At 35.2% G+C, this 17,900-nt stretch overlaps 1 protein-coding gene across 1 annotated transcript; it reads left to right on the top strand.

Moving 5' to 3' along the window:
- Positions 1-5,854: 5,854 nt before the first annotated feature.
- Positions 5,855-16,361, top strand: LOC104883211 (protein trichome birefringence-like 42). Its single transcript, XM_010667691.3, has 4 exons — positions 5,855-6,451; positions 6,740-6,914; positions 6,988-7,172; positions 15,768-16,361. The coding sequence occupies exons 1-4, from the start codon at positions 5,907-5,909 to the stop codon at positions 16,240-16,242; spliced, it is 1,380 nt and encodes a 459-aa protein (XP_010665993.2). The 5' UTR covers positions 5,855-5,906; the 3' UTR covers positions 16,243-16,361.
- Positions 16,362-17,900: the final 1,539 nt, after the last annotated feature.

Raw genomic sequence — 17,900 nt, 5'->3', positions numbered from 1 at the left:
GTATAACGAGGATTTGATATTCTTTGTTAGTTATCGGTGCAACTTTGCGACTGTATGTTGAGTTGGATACCTAGAGGGGGGGGGGGGGAGAGATTTTTGGGATTGTTTGAAATCGATTTGGGTGATTAGTGATCAAGAATTGAGAAATAAGTATAAGGAAATTGAAGAATGAGGCTAAAGTATTGTGATTCGAAAGAAAAGAAAAAAAATTATTGCAGTTTAAGTCGTATAGTGTGAATGATGATATGAGGGTAATTGAGTTTTATTGGTTAAGGATTATGGAGAATTGAAATTGGGACTTAATTATTATCGGTTGGAGATTAATGTCAACGAGTCTTTTAGGATATTAGAATTGAGTTTTGATTTCCATTAATGTGATTTCCATGAAAATGTTTTCAGAGATGTACTCGTTGAAATGAGCTAAAGTTTTACGCTTTTATAATTTCGAGGACGAAATTTATTTCAAGGGTGGTAGAATGTAATAGTCCATATTTTCAAGCAACGATAGTAAAGTAAATAGAGGAGAGATAAACATGGGGGCTATTGGCCGTTGTGGGTGTGATTGTGGGTGAATGTTGCTTCCCCTCTCTTTCTATTTCCCCTTCTCGTACTGTTACTGTTGTTCGTGGGATAGTGTTCTGCCAGCTTATATTGGTGGTCTGACGAAGTACACAAATTAAAAAACAAAACATTGTAATAAATAAGCCAATTTTTGCCTCGTCTGCTAAAATAAGTCAATCTTTCGATTATCCTAAAATAAGCTAAACTTTAACAACTTTGATAGGTTAAACATCCACGTACCAACTTTTTCATTCTGTGATATATTAACTTTAATATAATTGTATTTTTTTTTAAAAAAAAAATTCCTCCTTTATTTTTTTCTCTCTTCTTACCTCCAACCACCATCACCACCACCACCACCCAACCTCTCTTTCTCCCTCTTCCCCCTAACAACAACCAACCTCTCAAAGCCGCCAAACCACCACCACCCTATAACTGTTGCTGCCAGAGCCTCCCAACCGCCACCAACACCAGTAATAAGCCCAACCAGCACCACAAACACCTCCTCGAAGCCACCCCCACCCACCACAAACCCGTGAACCACTTAACTACCCACAAACCTCACACACAAACTCCAAAACAACCTAACCACCTTCCTAGAGCACCCCTCGCACCACATACACCACCATACTCTCAAAAACCACCACAAACACTACCCGTAATCATCCAAGTTTGAGCATGCTATATTGTGTCCTGTTACTGCATTATTGTTGAGGTAGAGTAACGTTATGATTCCAGGTGACCATTATAACGTATTGTGCAAATTTCGTTGCCCTAAAGGATTTTACCTCAACACGGTTCAATATGGGGGGGAGGAATACCTAAAGGCTATGTTTAGCAAGACTGGCTGGAATGGAGCTGAAACTGATAAGGTGTCTGAAACTGATTAGGTAGCAGCTGAAACTGTTAAGGTGTTGAAATTGATAAGCTAGCTGATTGCATAACCTTTTTGGTAAAATTATTTATGATTGTAGCTGAAATATATTTTTAGGCTTAAAGATAAAAAAAAATATCTTTAAAGACTTAAAAAGATAAAAAGAAAATAAATTAATAAAAAAAAATTCAGCACCCGATAACATACGCTATATTTTACTCCAACTCAATTTCAGCCAAATTTTGGACTTAAATTTTATTCAAGTTCCTCCACCAAACACCACTAATCATATAAGGTGACTTAAAATTGTAGCACCTTATCATTTAAGTTACCTGAAATGCTTCCCCAAACAGAGCCTAAAATTGGATAATAATATAACGAAGCAGTTCTCACTGTAAACCTCGAATTCAATCGATCTTTCTTACGAATTTCAGCATTTATGTGCCGATATATTAAGAGTAACAAAATTGTAATTGGACCCAACACTAAGTTTGACGCTGCTGCAAATGTCGGCGCCACCATTAATGAACGACGAACATCTGATAGAAGGCTTCCATAGTTTGCCACTACCATGTTGACAATTCAAAGTTGCTTGTTAGAGTATTTTATCAAAGTATATTGGGATTTATCTTCTCGTGTACAAAGAGAAATATCTTATGATAAGACAAATTATCACATAGAGAGTTGCCTCATTACTTTCCTTTAAGCGTTTGTCTTTTTTTTTTTTTCCGTTGACCCTAGCTTCATGTTGGTAGCCTCCATTATTGTAAAGGCATGCCACCAGCACATGACAATTTGGATGGGTAGGGCGCATTCTACCAACTTCTACCAATTTAGCCTTAGCTTGGTGGTGGTGGGTTTCGGAGGGAAAGAGAGGTGATTTCAATCTGACATAAAAAAAAAAAGTCGAGTAACACATAGAATTTTGTAAAATAAAGGGACACTGCATAGACAACCTCCCTTTTTTAAAAAAACTTCAGATTGGTTGTTGTAATTTTTTTTAGCTTTCTCACTAGATCAGATGGTACAATGGTAGAAATGATAAAGTTCGTGTGGTGGCCGGTGGGTCAGAGTTGATGGAATGACACTGGAGATGTGTTGACATCTGATATGGGGCTATGCAAGTACAATCATCAAAATTCATGGTTCGCTGGAGTCAATGGGTCGCCGGAGTTGGCGGGTCGTCCGAGGTGGTGCTTGACAGTTTGAGAAAGTAATAAGAGAGAGAAACAAAGGAGAGAGAAGCAAGATCGTTTTAATAGTATGGCCGATATAGCAACAACCAACCACAAATCCTCCTTTTGGATGGAATTAGTAGGTTAGAATCTAGCATTTTACATGCTGAAATCCATTTTGCCTGAATGATTACACCAACAATCACTAGTAGAAAAACGTTGATTTGTGTCTCCTAATTTGCATCATACAACGAGAAAATCGACGCAGAAGGCTAAGGGTGTATCATTTGCGTCGGATGCGGGATGAACACGACGCAAATTATGGTTCATGTGCGTCGGATTTGAGGTGCCTTTGACGCAAATACTTAAAGCAAATGGGTGAGAGAAGCATGTGCATCGGATGTTGTTACAAAAATCATTAAATAAAATGACGTACATTAAATAAACGATTTGCGTCGAATGTCTTAAATGTGGGATGCAAATCAATAGGCTTAGGTTATTTGCGTCGGATCATGATGTCCATCCGACGCGAATGATACAAGACCCACCAAGTTTTATGAGTGGAATATCCTCTCATATAAAACCCAACTCCCAAATAAAGTTTATTCCCGAACCTTATTCCTATCTCTCTCATCCGCCACCGCTATTATCCTTCTCCCTGAACTCTTCTTTCTCTCTGTCTTTTCCCTGAGGTAGGTCCACCACTTCTTCCTACGTCAAATCCTTCTGGCGCTAAAGTCTCCACCGCTCAAGACCATGATCTCCTCTTCCTTCCTCAACAGTCAACACCGAAGACACCATCTCCTCTTCCTTCGTTAATTCAGTTGTAGTTTTATAATTTTTTTTCACATATTCTGTTGTAGTTTTACAACAAAATGGAGGTATGTTCATGAATGATAGTGTTGTTTTTATTTTGATATTTTTTTTAGATCTCAACCACCAATATTCTATTCATTCGTCAATTCTTTCTTCTTTTCTTTGATGCTCTGATGATGTAAATTAACCGCCCGTATTCACTTAAAATAGCCCGTACTATTTTCAAATTTTTCCTAAACTACCCCTCACTCACTCTCTCTCCTCATCTCACTCTCATTCTCACTTTCTCTCACCTCACACCAACAACCACGGACAACCACCACCACGGGACCACCACCACTGAAACCTCCACCACACCGGAACTACCACCACCGGAACCACCACGCAAACAACCACCACACCAGGACCACCATTGAACCCACCACCACACTAAAACCAACCCACGATGTTTTTTTTTGAAAAATACCACAGAGGGAACGAGCAGAATTTTGGTTTCCTTCATGGAAACAAAATGTTGAAAATTGAAGCAGAATTTCGTTCATCTGAATTACGCATGATGTGCCCCACCAGATTCTTGTTGCGAAATATCAATGCGCGAAATAACCTAAATTCTTGTTGTGAATTGATTAGAGAAACGAAATTGAAATTGGCTGGGTCAATCTCGTTTCCTCAGTGGAGGAAATGAAGATCTGCTTCGTTTCTTCCATGGAGGAAACGAAAATTCATTTAGTTTTCTCTGTTAATTTTTTTAGGAAAATTCAGTGGTTCTGGTGTTGTTGGTAGCGGTGTGGTGGTGGTCCCGTGGTGGTGGTTGTCTGTGGTGGTTGGGGTGAGGTTAGAGGAAGTGAGAATGAGAGTGAGAGCAGGAGAGCGAGGGGAGTATATATAGGGGTAGTTTAGGAAAATTTTGATGAAAATTAGGGCGATTTTAAGTAAATACGGGCAGTAATAACAATACCCTAAATTAATGATACATGTTAGGTCGTTTTGCAATAAAATTTGTGTTATTTATCCAATTTGTGAGCTATTATGAAGATGATATCTATGTATGTTAAAGGAAAGTGACATGAATGTTGATATAGCCATTGAACTATATGGTCTAATTATTTCTTTATCTTTTTTAGCGCATTTTTTTTTTGTTTATTTTGTTTGTGTTTGGATAACTACCAATTGAATCTATTTTGTGGGTTTTTGCTTATTTTTGTTTCTGGTTTTATTTTTGGCTATGAATAAATTATGGGTTTTGGTTTGTTTTCAGTGTTTGTAACACAAGTATAATTTCATTATACAAGATGGTAGTTGGTGCACGTGATTTGTGGTGTTTTGGTTCTTCGAATTTAATTTTTTTACAAAAAAAAAAACTGCAATTTTCGGGACCTAGAGGCTCATCTGACGCAAATCGATGTTTTTTTTTTTTTTAAAAAAAACATCGATTTGCATCAGGTGAGCCTCTAGGTCCGACGCAAATTGCATTTCTTTTTGGTGGAAAATAAGGTATGGGGTGTCATGCACGTCGGAATATGCAGTACATTCGACGCAAATAGCACTAAATTTGCATCGTATACTAATCTGACACATATCATCTCTCAAATTTGCATCGAGACTTGTGGCGTCGGACCAATGTCCGACGCAAATGGTGGTCACAGGTCCGACGCAAATCATTAATTATGTACTAGTGAATATGCTTAGGGGTGGGGATACTCGTCGGGGTGTAGGAGGGGGGCATGTGAGGCTGGTTGTTGTCGCAGGGAGTGAGGAAGGGATTTTAAGGGAGTGGGTGGATGGATAGGTGGGGTGGGTGGGGTTGTTTGGGTGGACGGTGAAAAAGAAATTAAATTATTAGGATTAATTAGGATTTACTAGTTAGGGTTAATTATATTGTTAAAAGGTTAATTAACGGAATTACTTTAATGACTAACGAAGTTAACTTACATTAGTCATTAAGAGTATTTTGTACATTTATTTAAAAATTGGGGGTATATGGTGAATATCTAAAACATTGGGGTATTTGATTAATTTTTTAATTTGTCAGGGATATATGGTAAAAAAAAACTAAAAAGATATTCAAAAGGTGGGATTAATTTAATTGAAGAACTAAAAGGTTGAATTCTTAATATCAACTAGTTCTTGTCCTGGGCGATGCGCCCTGAATCAATTATCAACTTGCTTTTAAAGTCTTCAAAAATAGAAAAAATATATTGTCTTTAAATTATTATTTCCCTCACAAAGACCAACATAAGTATTGTAATGTAGTTGCTTAGTGCTTTAGCATATCAAATTAGAGGTCATGGGTTCGAATCTTGAAACACAATATTTAAAAAAAACAAAAGCCCATAATTAAGCTAGTCCAATAAGCTAAACAAGGCATCTAGTAAGCTTTTTTGTTTTTGTTTTTTTCCCCGTGTCTAAACAAAAGAAAAAAATTTTAAAAAATGGTAAGCCTACTTAAATGCACGAAACTGAACTAACCATCCCAGGAAATGTTTAGAGTTATGGTGTTTAGCTCCTCCATCATTAACTCATGGAAATTCAGCGTAACAGGGAGTTTCATTGGGTGCATCATCTTGCTCATTTTTCTCAACCAACTTAACCAAAATGTAAGTTTTTCAGCTGCAAAAAACACTGTCCTGTTTGCTGAAGCAGATGCACCTACATCAAATGTGATTGCCGAACCTCAGCATCCTTCTATTTCTTCCAGTTTGACTCCCCCTTCCATCAACGAAACCGCCGAGCTAGAGACTTTTACCTCTAATCTTACACAAAAACAACCAAACTCAACTCACTTTAACGATACAACAATGCCTAAAATCTCTCTGAACACCTTAAGAAAACAAACAAACAAATCTACTGAAAAAAAATGCAATATGTTCGAAGGAAGATGGGTTTACCAACCGGATGAAAATCCTATTTACGATAACAATAGTTGTTGGTTCATAGAAGAAAAGATGAGTTGCCAAAAGAATGGAAGGCCCGATTTCGAGTATGAGAAGTGGAGATGGGAAGCTAAAGATTGTGATATACCATTGTGAGTATAATAATTATTTAGATTTATTCATGTTTTTTCTAATTATCTCTATTCTACAAAGGAACACTGGAGTACTTTATTGTTCTCTAAAATGTCTAAATACTCATTGTAATTAATAGTTAAATAATTTTAAAAAAGTCATTGTTTTAATAGTGGAATAAAGTTTTTAATCTATTTTCTCCAAATATTATATATTTTTTACATTAGCGGATGCATTGAGAGTACATATAAAATTAGTTGTCATAATTAATTCAAACTTGTAACATAACTATGTCTATTTTTTTTAAGGTTTAATGGAAGAGACATGCTTGAAAGGCTAAGAAACAAGAGGGTAATTATAGTTGGAGACTCACTTAACAGAAACATGTGGGAATCTCTCGCTTGTCTTCTATTGTCATATGTTTCTCCTTCTAGAGCTGAAGTTCAACATAGAAGTTCACGATATAAGGTCTTCAAAGCAAAGGTAAAAGAATAAAATAAATCATTTCACTTTGAGCTCATTTTTCGTGCATTAACAATCTTAGTTTTTGTGGCAGGACTATAATACCACTGTTGAGTTTCACTGGAGCCCATATTTAGTCGAATATGATATGAAGCGTAAAAGTGGTAAAAAAATTCTTGTGCTCGACAAGATTTCATCCAATTCCCAACAATGGCTAGGCGCTGATGTTATGATATTCAACTCAGGGCACTGGTGGACTCACAAAGGAACTGTCAAAAAGTACGTCTTGTAAATCTCTCTTACAATTTGGTTCATTTGTAGTAAAGGAAAGAAAGGGAAAAGAAAGGAAGGGAAGAGAAAAGAAAAGAATGGAAGAAAAAGGAAAAAAAAACCTTAATTTTTCATATTTGGTATAAATTTTCTCTTTCCTTCCGAATTCACCTGTTTTTGGAGGAAAGGAAAGTGAAATTTTACTAAAGAGTCTTTCCTTTCAATTCCTCCCATTTCCTTTCACTTATTTTTTTTTTGATGAACCAAACATTAGAAAGTAATAAATTTCTTTCCACTTCCTTTCTTTTCCTTCCAAATTCTTTCTACCAAACAAACTGCATATCTTTATAAAAGAAAAAATATTAGGAATAATTGTCGAAAATAATTCAACCTTTAGGCTTTGTGATCATAATAAGTCAAACATCGTGTTAACTCAGAATAATCAGAACATAGGAAGTATTTTCTTTTAAGTTTTAATAGGTTGAGGTGAGTAATTACTTGAACAATGGCTAATTTATTTCAATTTTTTTCCTTTACTATTCTTGGAACACATTTTCTCTTTCTTTAACCCCTCTCTAACTCCACCAGCAAATGACCACCTTCTCCAGTCCTCCTTTCTCTCTCCTCCCCACCACAAACCAACATCCCAACCCCACCCCTAACTCTACCCCTCCCCCCACCACCAAAATCCAAATTGAAACCCCAAACTACCACCAATAACTCCCCACTTTTCGTCTAGCACTACACACACCGCCGCCACCACCCAACACCATTACCTGTTTCTCTCTCCTTCGGAAGCCATGACCGGTCACCTCTTCTTTCTTCCTCCTTCGCAAACCGCCACAACCCATCACTAACGTCGGCAAAAGGAGTCGGAGTCCAAGCGAGATCAAGGATGGGGGACGGTCATAGGGGGCCGAGAAAGTGGTTTCAAGGGTTGGGATGTTGAAAAGGGTAAAAGGTAGGTCGTTACTACTTTTCCTAGGGTCAAATAAAAGACCTGACAATCCACCTAAACTAGTCAAGTGGTAAGTAAGGGCCAAACCACAAGGATTGAAAGTCTCACCAACGTAGAGCAATTAAATGTAAACTAAGTTGAAGAAAGTGTCAAGTTTTAGCTAAACTATGGTGCTTAAACTATTTAATTCAAATAAAAAAAGGCACTAGGAGTGGATAAACACCACAGTAACAATTCACATCCAAAAGTAGATATATGGGAATTAACATGGAAATGAGATATGTAAAGGGAATAAACAATCATAAACTCAAACTATGTAGTATGTACGTATTTTCTTATCTCAAAATAAAGTGTTTGATTCTTTTTTTTCACGGTTATTAAGGTAAGCATAATTTAAAAGGATTGTAGGGTGATTTTGTTTAAATGAAATGAAAAATTATTAAGTATAACCATTAGAGTGAACAATAAGGATTAAGGAAAGATAAAGTTAAAAGAAAAGAGTCAAAGATGTTATATTTTATATAACTAGTCTTATTATAAGTACACGATGCATGCGAAAACAAAAGTAAAGCAAAAAAATTATGGTGATGATTTTAAGTTTAATCGTTGAGGATCGGAAGAGAGTTAGAGATGTATTGATTTGTTGAATTGCTTTTAAGTTTACTTAGTTTTATATATGCATGTGATGTGTGCCTTTTGTACAAAAATAATAATTTGTAGAAAAACTAGGTTTTTATAATTTATTTCATCACTAAAATATTGGCATTTTCTTTAACAATTTATTAATTACATTATAGTGTTTCAGACATTTGAGGGGGACAATGAATTCTAAATTCTTATAAATCAAACTGATCCCTCATCGTAAAATTATCCAAGTAAATCTTATTGGCTAAATACAATACGTTAGATTAATCCTGCAAATCTTCACATAACCTTAAGAGGAAGTTGCCCAAAATTGATAACCTAATTTACAAATAATAAATCATTAATCATCTACCATCCAAAAAAATTGCCCAAGATTCAACTAAAGGTTAAATCTAAATCAATATAATTTAGGACTGAAATCCATATTGCATGCCTCATTTCAATAGTTTTTATTATTGATGCAATGAAATCACCAATTTTTTAAAAACAAAACACTACAATTTTAAATGAAGGACGTAATTCAAAAACGGATTACTTAACAACGTAATGTACTTGAAAAGTAATTATTCATCAAAGACAAGAGTACAAAAGCTCCATTTTTTAAAGTAGCACATCAGTGGAGTACTTCTTAATTAATGGGTATTGGGTAATCACTCTTTTCTAAATTCATATATCCTGCTTCTTGTCGTGCATCGGCATATAAATTCAATTGCAATTGCCATGTATTTCTCCCATAAAATTTAAGTTTTTATGTACACTGTCCTAAACCAACTAGATATTGACTAATTGGAAATATAATCTAAACACGAAGAAAGCTATCCTTATTAAAAAAAGAAGTTTTGGGGTCACAGAAAAATGCAGTAGACCCTTCAATTCATACAGTTAATGAGAGGACTAATTTTGTATTCACCTTGACGAAGGATATACATAGAGTATTGTTGGAATATATAGTTTAGTATAAGTTTGTTAGTTAGTTTTCTTAATTTCAGTTAGTTTGTTATTAGATTAGCAGTTATAAATACATGTATTTGTACTCATTTCAATATATATTAAAATAATAGAATTTCGGTATTTTCTTTTCTCTCTCCTCTCTTTGTTCAAAACTCAACAATAATGGCAACTGTTTTCTTCTTCTTCCCTCCTTAACCTCTCAATTTTAACATGGTATCAACGCGGGATTGAGATCCTCGCCATTTTCTTCTATCTTTTTCCCACTAATTCACATTTTTTTAGGGTTTGAATTTCAATTTTTTCTTCTTTTTAATTGAACTTGGAATTCGACGAGTTAGATCACTTTCGATTTACCTAATTTCATATCATGTTGTTCATATAGTTCAATCAAAGCTTTGAATTGAACGAATTATTGTTTCTTGCGTCTTTCCCCAAATTATAGGGTTCTTCGCACTAGTAGAGAAACGTCGATTTGCGTCGGACCTGGGACCCCTATTTGCATCGGACATGGGTCTGACGGCACAGGTCTCGACGCAAATGACCTATAATTGATCTGCGTCATATGCGGAAACGACGCAGATGGCAGATCGTTTAGCTATTTGCGTCTCCCCTTGTATACGGTGCGACGCATATGGCTCTCCGCAGCCCAACAAAGAAGGGAAATTTGAGTCGCACATGGCCAATGGTGCGACGCAAATCACGCATCTGCGCCGCACCATTGGCCATGTGCGACGTATATGCTTCAATTTTTTTTTAAAAAAAAAAGTAGGATTTGCGTCGGATGAAGGGCCACATCCGACGCAAATGGCTCATTTTTTTTTTAAAAAAAACAAAACTTCATTTCACCATTAACTAGATCTAAATTACAGACTTGAAAATAGAGACAAACTCACATGAACGAAAATAAAACACCAACCAGATCTAAAAATATCAAAATCATATTATACAACATAGATGAAACAGAATTACAACATGGTCGAACCCAACATGGATGAAATACAAAATGTCAACACAGAATGAAACACATGAATGAAAATAAAACAAAATCAGATCTAAAAACTGAACGAAAATAAAACGAAATTGAACATAAAAATTGAACGAAAATAAAACGAAATTGAACCTAAAAATTGAACAAAAATAAAACTAAATTGAATCTAAAAATTGAACGAAAATAAAATATTATTCTTCTTCCATTTTATTCTTTGTCAGATCTAAAAAATACAAAACTAAGATAAAAAATTGAACCTAAAAATCAACAAAATCATATCTAAACAAACAAAAAAATGTTCGAACTAGAAGTCACGAAATTTTTGGAATTTATGGCTCTTCCTCAGTTGTTCTTTGTGAAATTTCTGGAAAGCGAAGAAATGTCGACAGTCACGAAATTGATAAAACGAGGAGGTCTTCAAACAGATCTGAAAAAAATGACAAATAGCTAAAAATTAAGACATGCAAAAAAGAAGAAAAAGGAAAAATAAACAAGTTACCTTATTCTTGGAGTGCGAAGAACGAAATCAGTAGACTCATAAAACAAAAACGATTGCAATTCACGAACGAACGAACGAAATGGAGTGCTGAACGAACGAAATTTCACGACCGAAATGGAGTGCTGAATGAACGAAATTTAACGAACGAAATGGAACACGAAATGGAGTGAGTCAAAGAGGGAGGGAGAGAGAGAAGAGAGAGAGATGAGTGACGGCCGCTGGAATTTTCAGGTTTAAGGACAGAAATGGAGTGAGTGGGGGAGGGGGGGAGAGGCGAGAGAGAGAGAGAGAGAGAGAGAGAAGAGAGAGAGAGAAGAGAGAGAGAGAGAGAGAGAGAGAGAGAGAGAGAGGAGAGTGATAGAAGCGGCTGAGAGTGGAGTATTAGTTTTTAGGTTTAATGGAGTGAGTGATAGTGGCGAAGTGCTCCTTTCCTTTCAAATTGGTATACGGTTAAACCTAAAAACACGCGGGTTAATGGGCCGCGGATCTGCGTCGGACGGGTCATGAAGTCCGACACAAATTGGGCTTTTGCAACGCGCTAAAGTAACATGCGACGCAGATCCGCGAAGACGATTTGCGTCGTATGTGCCTGAAGGTCCGACGCACATTGGGTTTTTGCAACACACCTATGGTATATGCGATGCATATAGCTCATACTGGTGCTCATTTACACATGATGTGCGTTGCACTCTTCTTCGCGTGCGACGCAAATGACCCTTTTGCGTCATTTCCGTTTCACAGTGCGATGCAAATCAGGGGACGCAAATCGTCGTTTTTCTACTAGTGTTGGTAAATCGAAAATCTGATTGAATTACCTGATTAGATCAATTAGATTGGTTTCTTGATAATTGAAGACGTAAAATATAGTTCCCCCAATACAATTTCGTGGGTATTCGAGATTCAAGATTCTCCAATTCAAAGATTTTCGTTTACCCTCGATTCTTAAAGCTTGTTTCAAGAGGGTATTCTGCAATTTTTTGGTGTTCGTCTTGGTTTCTAAGTTCGATGAAGCTGAACGAAATTTTCTGGGTCTTAAGGGTTTCATTTTCGAGCAATATGTTACACAATTCTTCGCACCATTATGCAGCAAATTTTGCTACACTGAACTGGGTTGTCTTTCGCAACTGGAGGTTGACACTTGGTTTCTGCATTTGATTGCTTTCTTCCACAAAATTGCCATATTGATTCAGTGAGGTATCAAAATCATATGAACCCGTCCATCTCGATTTTCTTGTTTTTGTTTGGCTGAAATTTGTTCGAATATGCAAGTTTCTTGTTGATTGATGCCAACGTTTCTTCTTCTTGCGTTAATTCTTAATTCAAATTTGCTACATCATGCTTCTTCTTCTGGATAATTTGGATTCACATTAACATTTCTTGAACTTCTGTTGATTGGTGATTTCATTAAGCTGTTGATTAAAGATAATGGTATTTTGTGGAGAAGTATTTTGGAGTATTATAGGGTGAACTTTGGTGAATAGTTGCAGTAAATTTTTTGGTGAGTTTGGGATTGTTACTGTGTTTGTTGTTATTAATAGTGGTTCTAATTAGTGGGTGTTATTGGTGTTTCATTGAAATTAATGGTTTGGTGCTAATTGGTGACGCTTGTTGTCGTGTGAGTGTTGCCTATAATGGAGGCTAATGATGATGTTATGTGTCTCTTTCATTTGACATTCATTTTTTGTTCCTTTTCTATATCATACCTTCATTTTTTTTCTTTCTCTCTAAATCTCTCAGCCTAGTTCTTTAAAAAACTAAAAAATAAATTAAAAAAACTGATTTGTTTGATGTTGTTTTCAAATTTCTAAACACATTTCTATTTTTCTATTTTGTGACCTATAGATGGTCAATTTCGCCCTTAGAGGCATGTTATGTGACCCATAGATGGTCAATTTTGACCCATAGAGGCATGTTTTTTGACCCATAGTTGGTCTTTTGCCGATAGTGGCTTGTGTTTGCCCATAGTGGCTTGTGTTTGCCCATAGTTGGCTTGTTTTATGCCCATAGAGGCCTTTGTTGTGATCCATTGTGATCTTGTTTTGACCCATAGATGGTCCTTTTTCTTCATGATCCATTGTGATCATTTTCTTAAACCCATATAGGTTTGTTTTGATGAGACCCATTGTAGCTCATTCTTTCAAGACCCAAGTGGTCATTTTGTTTCTCATTTCTCATTCTTATTCTTTAAACACATACTTCTCTTCTTACTCAAATCCTAAAGTTTGTTCTACAAGGATTATTAGTAAAATTGCCGAGGTTAAATTTCCAGAGAATTTGATGGATATCCTATTGTTAAACACAATCGTCTTTCACATATTATCTTCTTTTTCATCTTAAAATCAGAGTCAGTTGGTGTACTTCTTTTCATTCTCCTAGTTTGCTGCATATTCTACCTACTAGAGCTACATTGGATTACAGTTGAGGTTGGTGTTGATGTTAAGGTTGTTGTGGTGATTGGTAAAGTGATGACAGCAGCAAATTATGGTCTCTGATGTAGCAAACTTGCAGCAGCATGATGAAAGGAAGTTGCACAATGCTTTAGTGGTATTTTGGTGACGTAGTCGTTGCAGTTGTGATGTTTTTGGGGTAGCTGAGATGCTGAACTTGATGCAATATGTGGTTCTACTCATGATCTTTCCCTGGTTTTCTGTAAATTTTTCCAAGCTTATATAGTTGGGTAATGGGTACAAACTTCCCAAAGTCAGTTTGATCAGTTGGGCAGCATCCTTCATTTCCCGAGATTTTTGAAGTCTTCACAGTGAATCCACAACCTCGCTTCTGTTGCTAAGTTCTGCTAATGGGTTTAAGGCCTATAGTTCAAACTGTAATGTTTTTTTGTCACCATTCCAGTTTGAGGGGGGATGTTGGAATATATAGTTTAGTATAAGTTTGTTAGTTTCCTTAATTTCAGTTAGTTTGTTATTAGATTAGTAGTTATAAATACATGTATTTATACTCATTTCAATATACATTAGAATAATAGAATCTCTGTATTTTCCTTTCTCTCTCCTCTCTTTGTTCAAAGCTCAACAACAATGGCTACTCTTTTCTTCTTCTTCTTCCCTCCTTAACCTCTCAATTTTAACAAGTAGGATAGTCATACAGAAGACATTACACTAGCTCAATAGAGTATTACAAACATAAGTATACTAATTACTAGGTATAACAATAATATAGACAGGCGAGAAAGATAGGATAAAGATAAGAATAAGGATTATTAGATCATGATTTTAATACTTGATTATGTTTTACAATCCTCTGCGTAAATTTATTGCACGAATATATATAATTTTACAATATGACTTGTGTGTATTTGGTTCACGTTAACATTAGCGTGCACCAGGCCTAAAGCACGTATCATTAATGAATAATACACTATATCATGTGGAAACCCACTATATCCTGTCAAAACTCACTATATTATTCATAAACATACTATATCATGCAGAAGCTATTTCATTTCTAAACAATCCACTATATAATCCAAAAACCTATCATATCATGAATAAAGTTACTATACCATTCAGGAACATACTGTATCTTGTATAAACTACACCCATTATGAATAATCAACTATATCATTAAGAGTCTCACTATATCATGCACAAACTCGTTATACAATTCAGACATTTATTATATATCATGCAAAAACTACACCTTTTTATATGTTTATCACGATATATACTACACAACTACATCTTCCGGCATGTCAGAAACTTATTGCATATAATTTCACTATATGTTTTTCTTTAATAAAATCCACTATATTGTATATAAGTTCATTATATCTTTATAAAATTAACTATATGAATTTAATTAATGGAGTAGCAATTAGCAACCCAATGCACAATAAGTTAGTGTGCACCGAGTCTATTTAACTTTTTTTGTTTTGATAATTTTAAAATTTTATAAATGGCAAATGATTAATTACATAAAAATTATAAAAAAAATATATGTCTGTGAAATTATTAGATTCAATCCAAACTAGAGATTTCAAACTAGATTAATCGGCAGAACAAATTTGCAAAAAGTGTACCTTCATCCATTGGAGAGATGAGTGATAGGTTTTGGATCTTCCAACTCTATATAATTTCCCTTGTTATATTATTGATGATGGGTGGTCAAAGTCAATCCTATAAATTGGAGACAATAACACTAACATTAATATGTATATATATCGCTTATTGGTCTCATATTTGGTCCATTACAAGATAAGAGACTAAATTGGATCCCCACACATAATAGCCCATATTAAATTTACATATCTTCTAAGCCTAATTAATAAAACTATAATAGCGATCACTCTTACGAGCTACCATGTAGATATCTTTTATAAACCCATAATTATACATGTAGGCCCATGTGATTTTTTTTCTATCAGGAAGGACTTACTCCACAGCTACAAATTTTTTTTTTTTTTTTGAGCATCATTTAACTCTACACTTCTTGTTTAAATGCCCATGGTGACAAGACTTAGTTCTACCTCTAAAATTAGTTGCCCTATAGGCTATAGATGTTTGGTCTTTTTATGCAATAGAAATATTTGTTTACACATTTATGCAGGTGGGATTTGTTAAAATATGACGGGAAGCTGCTGGAGTGGATGCCAGTTGAACAAGCGTATAAGTTGGGCATGAAAATATGGGCCAAATGGATAAATAAAAATGTAGATCCAAAGAAAACAACTGTATTTTTCAGGAGCATTTCCGAAAATCACAATAAAAAGGGAGGGTGCTATGACATGGTTCAACCTACCATGGATGAAACTTATACAGACCACTTTCCACAATCTTTGGTCAATGTTATCGTGAGTCTGATCCATAAAATGAACAAAATAGAAGTAAAGTATTTGAACATCACCAAGCTTTCTGAGTATAGAATTGATGCGCATTCCTCTGTGTATAGCAGCAGTACATGGGAGATTAACACCACTAAATACCAAAGATTAGTACCTTCATTTGCAGATTGTAGTCATTGGTGCCTTCCTGGATTGCCGGATACTTGGAATCGTCTATTGTATGCTTCACTTTATTTGTAGTAAGAAAATTCATGTAATTAACGATTTTTCCTTTGAGTTTTTCATATATATTATTCTATAGTTCATTTTACATATGTCAAAGATGTGTAGGTTGACAAAGTGTACTATGGGAGATTCCATGACAAAAAAATACAAATAACTATTTTAACTGAAGTGGGACATAATTCTACACCTAATATATATTCAAATAGAAAATAAGATTACCAAAAATGATAGGACAATTATTAGAAGAGCGAGATTATATCTCACTATTGCTTATACTACTATAAAAAAGGGGGAAGATAACGATTTATTAAGGCTCACTGTTATTTTTGGTATAGCAAAAATATTGTTTATCTCTTAGAACTGTTAACTAAACGTGTTGGCAAATATAACGTCTCTTGCATTGGAGATAAGTAGCTTGTTGTTCAACCTAGCTTAAATAACTACTTCAGACGAATGTAACGAATTATATTTGGTTGTTATTTTCTGTTATTACGCGTTGCTGCCAGCTCACATCACCTCTTGTATAAATATACTTCTTCTCTTATTTTGTTATTTTCGTTCTCTCATCTCTTATAATGATAAGAGTTTATTCTCTAAATTCTCTCTAGCTGAATAATAAAATCTCATCTAATATTCCTTTTTGAGAATTAAGCAAACTCAATACACATTGTAGAGAGATAAAGAAGAGAATGTTTATTTCAGTAGGAAAGAAATAAACTCATCAAGTCATTACAAAGCTAAGCAATGACTATTTATAGTAGAGTTAGTTATAACTACTATAACAGAAAAGGAATACTACAGCTTATTACTAATTATAGAAGGATAGTCTTCATATCCCCCCTTCAAGCTGGACTTGTGAACAATCAACAAGACTGAGCTTGGAAGTTACCAAAACATGTTGAGGACTAGAAAGAGGCTTTGTGAGAAGATCTGCCAATTGTAAAGAACTAGATACATGAGAAGTTTGTATAAAACCAGATTCAACTTGTTCTCTCACATAGTGATAGTCTCTCTTGAGATGCCTTGTTCTTTCATGGAAGACTGGGTTCTGCGCAATATGTTGAGCAGCTGTGTTATCACAATGCATAAGAATAGGAAGGGGAACATTAACATTTAAATCCTGAAGTAAGCCTTCCACCCGAACAAGTTCAGAAGCAGTGCTAGACATGCTTCTGTACTCTGCCTCAGTAGAGGACTTGCTTACTGTTTTCTGTTTCTTGGTTTTCCATGATACCAAGTGTGAGCCAAGAAAAATACAATAAGCACTTAATGATCTACTGCTGAACAAACAGGAACTCCAATCTGCATCACTAGCAGTAGAATAAAATAAACCCATGTTTATTGTACTCTTCAAATATCTAACAACATATAATGCAGCTTGAAGATGAGGCTTCCTTGGACAACTCAAAAACTGGCTGAGATGTTGTGTAGCATAAGACAAATCAGGCCTTGTTATATTTAAATACAACAATCTGCCTATGAGCTTTCTGTAAACTTCTGGTTCTTCTAACACTTCACCAATGTTAGTAGATAAGCCAAGACCCCTAGGAAGAGGAGAAGAAACAACTCTTGTGTTTGTAAGATTTAAATCCTTGATAATATATGTGATGTATTTTCTTTGACTTAACAAAAGACCAAACTCATTTCTGATGATTTCTATACCCAAGAAATAT

This window comes from Beta vulgaris, chromosome 9, assembly GCF_026745355.1.
Source record: "Beta vulgaris subsp. vulgaris cultivar EL10 chromosome 9, EL10.2, whole genome shotgun sequence".
NCBI classification, from domain to species: domain Eukaryota; kingdom Viridiplantae; phylum Streptophyta; class Magnoliopsida; order Caryophyllales; family Amaranthaceae; genus Beta; species Beta vulgaris.
The sequence above is the reverse complement of the archived record's forward strand: the minus strand, read 5'-3'. Positions and strand labels throughout refer to the sequence as shown.